This window comes from Branchiostoma belcheri, unplaced genomic scaffold, assembly GCF_001625305.1.
Source record: "Branchiostoma belcheri isolate BF01 breed outbred unplaced genomic scaffold, Haploidv18h27 scaffold115, whole genome shotgun sequence".
NCBI lineage: Eukaryota > Metazoa > Chordata > Leptocardii > Amphioxiformes > Branchiostomatidae > Branchiostoma > Branchiostoma belcheri.
Window position 1 is genome coordinate 289301 of NW_017802547.1, and position 11199 is coordinate 300499.

At 41.1% G+C, this 11199-nt stretch overlaps 1 protein-coding gene across 1 annotated transcript; it reads left to right on the top strand.

Moving 5' to 3' along the window:
- Window positions 1-542: 542 nt before the first annotated feature.
- LOC109462370 (cytochrome P450 2J6-like) lies at window positions 543-5766 on the top strand. The gene is made up of 4 exons (XM_019758914.1): window positions 543-1138; window positions 3678-3906; window positions 4261-5021; window positions 5334-5766. The coding sequence occupies exons 1-4, from the start codon at window positions 763-765 to the stop codon at window positions 5519-5521; spliced, it is 1554 nt and encodes a 517-aa protein (XP_019614473.1). The 5' UTR covers window positions 543-762; the 3' UTR covers window positions 5522-5766.
- The last annotated feature ends 5433 nt before the right edge of the window (window positions 5767-11199 follow it).

Below are 11199 nucleotides of genomic sequence, written 5' to 3' on the forward strand. Positions count from 1 at the left end.
ATGCCATAGTTCGCAGATTACGCAGTAAATACGTAATCTCACCATGGTAACATATCGGACTGTCAGTAACTTTGTCGTGTTTTTCCAGTTCCTTCTACTAGTTCTGCCATTTTGTGTGTATCCTTCTAAAAAAAAAATAAGCGTACTTCCTAAATCATGTGATGTTTCTACCCCTTAGTATTTTTCAATAGAAACTGTGGGACGGTTCCATAGATGACATCTAATAGCAAGCAACTGCAAGCAGTCAAGAATGCAAAAAAAATGATACCTGAAAACTCGTACTACAGACGATTCAGAGTCTAGAAAGAGGGTTAGTTACACATGTAAAAGGCGGGGCAAGGTTATATAAAGTAGAATACATTATTTGATTTAAACAGATCCACCTGCCATCCAATCAGACGCTACTATCTCGACACGAATATCGATGTAGAATTAGTTGTATGTCTTGCACCAATGGCGACTTAGCTCGCCTGACGTATGTGTCAATCAAACCAGTCCCCGCCCCTTCCCACATGGGGATCTCATTGTAGGAAACCTGCCTCGTCATTTTTTGTCCTCAAGGTCAAGGAAGTGAACATAAAGCAGGCTGTTCCAATTACCGACTCGTCACCCCCACTTCTATCCTTAATGCTATCATATAAACATCCCAGCTGACTGGGGGGTGAAGAACAACAAAACCTGTTGCGCAAGTATACTAGTATATAAAGCGGCGTGTTCTTGTCCCTCGGGTTCATTCATACCTCGAGCCCTCGACGCACCAACATGACCGGAGCGTTCCTCGACACAGCGGCGGCGGCGGTGGCGTCCCCGTCCGAGAACGTGCAGACTTTCCTCTTCCTGCTGCTGGGTCTCCTGGCGGGGTACCTGCTGTGGCGGCGGGGCAACCCGCCCAACCTGCCGCCGGGCCCGTGGGGGATCCCCGGGCTCGGGGCCATCCCTTTCCTCGGCCTGGCTCCACACGAGACGCTGATGACGATGTCCAAAGCGTACGGTGCCATCATGAGCGTGCGGCTGGGCCCCAAACTTACCGTCGTGCTGAACGGACAGAGAGCCATCCACCAGGCACTCATCAAACGGGCCAGTGTCTTCTCCGACAGACCAGGCTTCGAGCTGGTCAACATGGTCCACAAGGGACGAGGTAAGACACACATCCCTACAGTTCACATATCGATTGTTTCCTTACTTATGCTGCGTCAAATCAACCATACCTCATATTGAGAGACATGGAGAATTGATGTAAAAGATAAATACGAATTATAAAATTTGCAAGTAGTATTTTATACTATATTATACCATATTATTCTCTATTTTTGAAAAGTGACATTTATAACAAACTATCTTTACTTGCCTTAAAATGATATTGTATCAATATAGTATGGAGAATTTGACGTCTTCTTGCTTTTCTGTGACCAATCATTATCGAGTTTGATATCAATACATAAATACATGAAATTTAATATTAATATTTTACATATAAAATAATAATGTAAAACATGTTTTATTAATGTTGGACCGGATACTTGCTATGAAAAATGTTTTATTAATATTGGACCGGATACTTATTGTTTCGAAGCATAATACTTTAAAACAATAGCTATCTGGTCCAACACTTTTGTATTATAGTACATCCTATTTTTCTACATAGAATGCCTCAGCTGTGTATTAATAATAAATAGATTCTAGTAGTTAGGGGAGTGGTATATAAGGGAGTATCATATATGAGTATGCATTGCATTCAACGCATTGTATTGTATTTGGCATTTTAGCACGTAATTTCAATGTCCTTGTGAAAACACATGTGCAGTGGTGCCAACTTTGAAGACGGCTCTGCTTTGAAAATTAAGTTTCCCAGCATATGTCGGGTTGGAAGATCGTAAAGTTGTCTAACCGCTAGGCTTTTCTGACAGTCCTTCCTCTTGTTCAGTACAAAAACATCCGCTCGTGCCCAGAAATGTGTTTTCACCGAAGTGACGTGTACAATCATGTCTCATTCTTCCTGATAAGAATTGATCACAATTACAATTATTTTCTATTCTTCTGGACGGAAAGTATTGACATATTTTGTTGCTAAGGACCAGTTCCGCTCTTCCAAGGTATTTCCATTATTGAAACACGTCTTGATTATATACATGAAACGCACACGGTATGATTTTTTCCGGTCTTTCCTCCTAACTACATCATTCAGCAGACAAGCTCTTCAGAAATGTACCCGACTTCCGGTCTTCCCTATCTATGTACAACTAGTCAAAACCAGCTGTCATGTTACCACAAGCAATACTAATTTCGTATTTCGTTTGTTGGAAAACGTTGATTATAATGTTTAAGGGTTAAATTTAGCCTACTGAATTATAGTGTACATTATATTTCTGGTACAAGGGTAGGGATGCCTAACTAGGCAATCCCGACATTTCCTTTCAATGTCTAACCAATATGGACTTTCAGCACTCTGATAAAAACTGCTGATTGATAAAAAATGATTCTGGTAGCAAAACGTTGAAGTTGTTATCATCGACGTCGTGTATCAATGTAGCGCAGTGCTATAGAATCGGTATAATAGTGAAGCTATAGTGCTCTTTAGTGTATTGCCGTTTTGCCTAACTAGTTCATCATCCACTGTAGCCCACTGTGGCAGCCGTAGGCTATATAGCTAATATGTCAAGGACGAACCAACATGGACTGAGTTAGAGAAATGTAACAACATAAATGTTGCAAAATGTATTCGGGACTCGGCCGTAACATACCAAATCTAAGGGAGAAGACTTATTTTAGTACGCAAACCCCTCCAATAGGGAAACCAATGGAATAACCTCTACAGACCTATGTAAACAATGCTGTGTGAATTGACATGTTTTTCAATAGGGTGAGTAAACATACTTAAAGTAAAAGTAAACACACTTAAGATGGGGAGACCTTTGCTTAAATACCCACACACTCAGGGCCGATGTAGTCGGCTGGAAGAATTGATACTGGTCCTTTGGATTTGGGCTAACTACGAGTAAAACTCCAAGGTTTTCTTTTTACAACTTCTACGGTGAAAGTGTCCGGGGATGTTTGTTCAGTGCTGTTGCTAGTGAATCCTGATATTTCATGGCGTCAACAGTTGACGTACACGTCCTACAGGGCAGCTGTTGTGTCCCACCGTGTGTTTATCCCGTTGTGTGTCCCTTAACCCCGTTTGCACATCACAGGGCCGTTCTTACGGACGGGCACTTCAAGGTTTTGATGTGCGTAGGCGTTTATGGTTTGTGCACTAGCTCTTGTGTGTGTGTGTGCGTGGTTGGGATTTAGCACGATAACTCAAGAAGTTTGGATAGATCGTCATGAAATTCCATAGGTGGGTAGTTCTTAACTTTTTAAAGAAATTATGAAATGTTGGCCCCTTTGGTTGCTTTCCTTGGTACTGCAGCAGAAGCTCCGGTTTTGAAATCTCGTGTTCTGGACATGCTGGGGCCACGGATTTTTGGGTGGTCCTTGGATACTTATCTTTTCTCAAGGTTGTTTTAAAGGTTGGTGGCTTTTAAGTTGATATTGTGCGACGCACACACACACACGCGTGCGCACACGCATGCAAACACATGTACGTACATGTGTATGGATGCGCATATGTAAATTATTATTACACATGTAAATGTGTAAACTTATCTAACCTAGATCAAATTGTTTTTGTTCTCCACCAGGAATTATTGCGGGTCCGAGTACAGAGTTCATCCAGAAGCAGCGCCGGTTCCTGATGCGGTCCTTCCGTACGCTGGGCCTGAACACGCACAGCATCGAGAACCTCCTACAGGCCGAGGTGGAGACTCTCATGACATCCCTGAAGCAAGTCCAGGGGAACTGTGGAGAGGTGTACGACGTCATCAACCGGAGCGTTGTCAACGCTATAGCGGTCTTCTCGTTCGGCAACAGGTGAGGAAATGACTTCTACACGCTACAGTCACATTTCTAAACCGACTCCTCATCGGGCACGGGGCTTATCGGCCCTCTCGTGTGCATGGCTACCGGACTATGGACCGTCGTCTAGCACGATAAAAAGAACACACTGGCACATCAATGAAAGAAAGCACATGCTGGAAATCAAATGAAAAAAAAACTTACGTGTTAAAAAAAAGCTTACAGTTCCTAGTTGCATGATAAAAAATCAGACGTTTTCTACGACAACCCATAAAGTCATCAGACTAGCTAGTCAGATGATACAGGAAAACTATATCCTTATCGAATAGGTTCATTCATTTATGAATTTTCTTTTATGTCGTTTTGTAGGTTCAATCACAACGACCCGAAGTTCCACAGCCTGGTCTCGAGTTTGGAAGGCGTGTTCCGCTTCTCGTCCACCGGTGTGGGGCTGATGACGCAAGCCTTCCCCGTCCTGCTCAAGTTCCCCCGCGGGCTCCCCGGCCTCAGCCAGTTCCTCGAAGACGGAGAGAACTTCCTCACCATCATCCGCGACATCGTCAAGTCCAGACGACAAGTCTTCGCCGAGATTCTTCAGAAAGACCCGACCCTGGCCGACTTCAAGCCGTCAGACATCCTGGACTGCTACTTCCAGGAGACCACCCGAGGACAGGCCTGGTTCATGAGCGATGAGGACTTCTGTCACATGATCATGGACAACTACATCGCAGGCACCACCACCACCAGACTCACCCTACAGTGGGCCATGCTTCTCCTCACCATCTCGCCCAGAGAGCAGCTCAAGATGCACGAGGAAGTGGTGTCAGTCGTCGGGACAGATCGCCTGCCTTCCCTGAAAGACAAGGACAACCTCCCCTACACCAAGGCCGCCATCTTTGAGCTGCTGCGCATCTCCTGCGTCACCCCGCTGTCTGTTCCCAGAGAGGCCGCTGATGACGTCATCATCGACGGGCACCGGATCCCGAAAGGCACGATGGTCATGACGAACCTGTGGTCGGTGACGAATGACCCGGATGTGTGGGAGGACCCGCGGACGTTCAAGCCGGAAAGGTTCCTGAACGCCGACGGAGAGTGCGTCCTGCCCAAGGAGTGGCTGCCATTTTCCACAGGTGGGGAAATATGGACATCTTATTCTATTCACAATAAGCTACGATATCCAAGTGTAAAATTGTTTATGAACCAAACTTCTCTCACAACATCATTGTATAATTTCATCAGGCTGCATTTTCTACACGTGATAAAGTGTGAAACAATATTTGCGTTTGGACCGCTGCACCTAGCAGTAGAAGTAGAGCAATCACAGAAATGCCCTGACAAAGATAGCAGAAGGACTACAAAAACGTTGTCAGATCCCTTGGTTGTGTACAAAACACTTTGTTAATCATTATCTCACGGCAGTTTTTCTACATATTTCCCTACAGGAAAGCGGTCGTGCATAGGACAGGCCATCGCAGAAAGCATGATGTTCATGTACATCTCAGCCATCGTCCAAAACTACAGGATCTACCTGCCACCAGGGAAACCAGTCCCCACAGCCGAACCCATCCCAGCCATGCACCTCCACCCTCAGCCCTGCGAAATCTTCTTTGCCAAATATCCTCCCTGTTAGTGCTAGTTCTGAGCACCTTTTGTAGCCTCTACCAGGCTTCGTGAGGCGGCTGGAAAGAGTAGAAATCGGCCAAATAGAGAGATAACATGCCAGGGGAGTTGGCAGTGTAGAGACAATTGCTTGCCGCACCCCACACCCTCTATTTGGCCGATTTCTACTCTTTCCAGCCGCCTCTCGAAGCCTGGTAGATCTCCAACTATGTTTGGACACAAGTCTTTTGAATAGTTGATAACATTTTGTGTCTTTTTTTTTCATAACATTTTGTGTCATTTTTGCTTTTTTGAAAATAAAAATGCAAGAGTAAAAGATGAGTTGCATGGAACTGTACGCATATTTGGATTGACTTAAGTTATTATCAAACAATTCAACTGTAAGCTGTGGCGTTCAGATATATACAGTAGGTATTTACTACCTAAGATTCTATGTAATTATGTTGAGTTTTAATGTATATACTTAATAACTACTGTATGACACAGTAGATTTAGTTTGTTTTTATCAGAACCATGTAGGTATTGAGTTTAAAAGTATTTCGTAAAGTTCTGTACAGTTCTGTAGAGTAAATGAAATATTCATATCTCAGTGTAAATCAACATGTGTATAATTATAAATAGTAATGGATGGAAATCAACATAATCTTTATGGATTCCGTATACTGTGGAATATTTTAACTTCAAGTCATTACTTTTCAAGTTCTCTTTGTATGCCGTGTACAGTTATCATACATAAGGATTTACCTTATACTTTGTTGTCACATGAGGATTGTTTTTTAAAGTCATATGAACCAAAAAAAAAGCTGAAAGCTAATCTATTGTTATGTGCTTTCCGTCCAATAGATGACTTTTATTGAAAGTGATAGAAACTGCATCTTTCAGGTTGTTTTGTATTGTAACACTGTACTTTGTAGTGAATATGTTATCAATAACGCCTTGCGTGGTTGACTGTATGATATGCCCAGGGCAATGTCACCAGTGTATAGTACGTTGGAAATGTCTATGTACAGGAATAAAGTAAGTTGAAGTGAATACTTTGAGTTTTGAATTTATTCTTCATAGGTTTATTTATTCCTAATCAGTTTTATTCTTTTCTGAAAGTAGATATGACCTTAAAATCCCGTAATATCGCCAATTTATTATTTTACATCACACAAAATCCCCAATACATGCATCAACCTAGAAATTGAATCAAAATCCCTATACAGGAGGTAAATATTAACAGCACCAACTATAGTGCTGTCTGTTCTGTAGTGAACTAAGAAATAAACAATATACGACACACAATGGACAGAGACTAGTGGTAACAAAATAACACATAGTTAACAACTAAATCTATAGATTAACCATTATCGCATTAAAATCACTAGCAAGAAGGTGCGTCGGCTGCAGTTCATATGACCTCCGCCTAGCGCAAGATTACCATGATGTAGTAATAACGCCACCTACCGATTGAAATAGTTGTAGCAACTCGTGGGTATGAATACTAAATATGCAATTGCTATATGCAGTAGTCATTATGGATGGACGCGCAAGATTCTGAACATTTTATCAATGTGCCTATCATATGCCTGTACTATGAAGTAGGGGGTGGTCAGAAAAATTGTACAAATCATAGATATATATACAAATAGATTTTGTTCAGCTTAAGTCAGACACTTTGTGAAATCCACATGTCTCTGATCCGTTATGATCAGGATACCAACAGTCAGCCGCAGCTTGGCGCATGGCATAGAAAACAACTATGCAAACATTTACGAAGATGTGCGTGATTTTGAGACGATGACAATTCGATAAAGATTTCTTTTGACCTACTTCCTTTTATCTGAGAAAGACATGCATAATAACAAAACCTTATCTCTGCACGCCACACTCGTATCTCAATTAGCAGACTCCTAGTTGTTAGTCTTTTACAGGTCTTGGCGAGTTGAGCCGATGTGTCCATTAAAGTTTTCTATTGACGTACCCAGAGGAACTAAACTCGGCACGTTCCTTGGCTCTTCTGTATACGTAAGGCCATGTTGATTTGATTATATGGATGACATCCGCGCGCGCATGAATTTTTGTCTGTTTTCAACCATACTGTAAATCGTGCAAAACAGTTGCTAAATGAGCAAAAATATACCATAAGTTGCAAGGAAAACATTTAGAAACGATACCAATGTCGTAGAATGCCAAAATCAAAGGAAAAAAGACAAAAATGTAAAGAAATGAATTCGAAGAGTAAATTATTCGCCATAACATGTTCTGTGCCAATTGTTCAACCTTCATGACCACGTAGATTTCATAGTGAAAGCAACTTTTTTTTGCAAAACATTTTTTTATTCGCACGCGCGCATCAGATTTGGGGTTCCCAGAGGATGTCATCCATATAATCAAATCAACATGGCCTAATTGCACGTAATTTTCATTTCTCTAAGCCTTGGGGACATTAGTCTACAAGAACATTTAACGTGCGTACATGTGCGTACATGTACGGTTTTTGTTTGAAAATGGCAAAAAAAGAACTCTAAATGCCTGCATAACAATAAAACAAACGCCCACTTTACCTAGTTAAATTCATTCATATTTTAACAAAATGGCAGGAGAAAGAGAATATATAGAAAGAGGAAAGAGAAGAAGAAGAGGATAAAACATGAAGGAAAACAATATATTCCATCCACACCTGGAGTGAAATATATAGTATGTGACCTATGCGATATGTGAATCCTTACAGATGTGCGATTCTAGCTCACTACAATAACAGGAAATGGGCCAGCACAAACCTTAATTGAAGCCAAGCCCTACCTCCGCATATTGTCACCCTATCTGCTCGTCAACAGTCGACAGAGAAAAAAACGTATTGGATTTAATTAACATCTTTGTTACTTTAAGCACAACCAGAATGAGGTTTAAGTACACCCAGAAGAAACATAAAATAATCAGGAGGGTTTACGAGAAAAAGATTGATGTTTTGTACCGTGGACGTTAACTGTAGAATAATGCTTGAAGACGGTTGTGTAAGTCATTTGGCACAGAACAAATGTGCCCAGTCCACACTACAAGGCAATCAGTACTTGACGATGATGATGATAGGTTACATAGCTGGAAAATCAGGACATTGCGGCCGATTACACCACATACGTACAGGCACACAGACGAGCTAGATGAAATACCCAACATATTTCATTCGACGAGCATAAGTCCATAGCAAGTAATCTTTATGGATGACATCAGCGCGCATTAATTTTAGCCTGATTTTGGAGAAAAAAAAAAGAAATTTTGTTGTCTTCTGACAGTGGTCAACATACCAATGGAAAAGATGTCTGTTGCCATGCCGGAAGGTGAATGGCAGATAACTATGAAGAGAGAAGACAAGAAATGGCTCTGATTTTGTTTCTTACTTTGATGCGGTGATATGTGATGCTGGCTATGTATATGTAATGTTCCCACTGAATCAAAACCATTTGTACAATGATTGAGTCAAATCTTAAATTGTAGGAACCTTATATTTTCGCCCGCTCGCATTAGATTTGGAGTCTGTGGAGGATGTCATCCATATAAATTACGTGCTGTGGCCTAAGCAGCAGTGTTGCAGAGTATATTAGGCTTCACAAACAACACAAAAGCATAACATTCCTGTCATCAATACCCGTGTGAGTAAAATGTCAAAGGCAGCTGGACGCCTAATCTAGAAGAAATGTTGGAAAAAATTACAGCAATTATCCACCAAAGTATTGACAGACATTTGATCAATGTTACTGAAACAAGCGTAGCTGCAGCTTTATAGAGCATCATCATTACAAACTTGCGTACATCTTTCAAGAATAAAATGATACATGAATCACGCTGTGAAAGATAACAAGTACTGTGAGGTAATTGTCCAAACGGATTGGAAAACATGGCCGATAAATATAGGATATTATCTAGAATCCATTCCGGTTTCCGTGAGATCTACAGAAGATTGATGACTCTGTTCTATCTAGATCCATGTATACAAACAAGTACAATCATCAACGAGGGGTATCTAGGGAGTAATTCTAATTTACACCTTAAACAGGTTTTGGCATAATGCCTAAATATATACATACAGTGAGTTCTATGGCGAATACACCTGTTGCTTCACAAGCCGTAGATCCCTGTGTTAGTAAGAGTAGAATGTTTGTTTAGGGCACATCTCATTGTAGGTTACATGTTGATACAAGGCATAAATTTGTATCAAGGAAGACATAGTCATTGGCTTGAGTCCGTGATACCGCTAATGTTTTGCAGGTTAAAATCTTTTGTAACTAACCCTCAGATAATTTTTGCGTACGTGTTTGCTACCGTAATTTTCTTTCTGCCGCCGGTCGCAGCGGATTTGTAAAAGTGGGTGGTTTAACTGTCATCACCGTCTGACGACCTGTTTCTGCTATTTCCGTTGAGTCTGACGACATGTGATTTTTTTTTGTCAACAAGAAGACAGCGCAGACGTCAATGTTGGCTAATCTGACGTGGGAGCAGACTTGTTCGTCAGATCCGATGAGTGGTGATCCCGTGACAAGCTGACTGTTCGCCTTTGATGCCAACTCCTGAGCTGTGGGAGAAGGAAGTGATTCATCCTTTAAATATAGCTGACGTCATCGCTCTGTGGGTGTTGATGAGAAAATGACGAATGATCTACAAAATGAGTTAAAAAACATAACTTTTGACCGTTTCCAAACTCATATCCAATTGCTTGTATAACTGTTTTTTGCGTATCTTATTACCTGATGTATAACCCTCACCGACGAGTATATATATATATATGAAACATGACTTGATCTTGAATCTTTTGCAATTGTAATGAATTCATCGAATTAAGAAATAGCCTATGAACTGTGTGTTTTTATCAAAATGTAATTTACATTGTACTCAGCGAATTTATACTAATTACTTTGAGCAGTAGAACTTTGCTGCTAATGCTAAATGTGTTTTTGGATTAAAGCCTGGAGGATTAATGCTACTAAGTCAAACGTCAAAACATTCTGTTATCTTAAATCTATTTGAAGGTGCAAATTTCTGAATGGAAGACCTTTATTGTACAGTTAACACTTACAAGCTAAGTGCAGGTCATGTATAAAGCAGAAGTAGAAATAACAGTCATATCTTACTACAACTATACAGGCTAATGTGAACTACTATGTACAGGTTCAACTTCTAGTTTAATTCTTCTCGATTCTAAGGCAGAAGAAGTCAATGGCAACAGCACGACGTCAGACCTGTTCAAGTCATCCCCTACCTTGGGCCTTAGATCGGTAATCTTGAATTTTTTAAATGCATTTTCGAGATTCAAACCCAAACACCACAGAGTCCTGCCTCTAACAGAAACATACATTTGTCAATGTGGAATAAACATGTGATTTTAAATCTCAATTCATGTACTTCACAATATTGTGAATTCGAAGTTTTGAGGGTACAATGTATAATCATCCGATTATAGACATGAACCTTACATGGTCCATTCTACATGTAACTTCAACATTTGAGAGTTTAGGTTTGTTGATGAGTAAAAATGACCCGTTTTTACAGTAGTGTCCTAACATACTATCCCGGTACAATGATGTGAGACCGGGCAGAAGGAGGCTTTAATTGGTCAGCCTGCGCCAACGCTTGGGGGGAAGGGCTCCCTGGAGAGTGGAATACGCACGCGCCGAGACGACCGAGCTCTTCAAATAAGGTCCACACAGC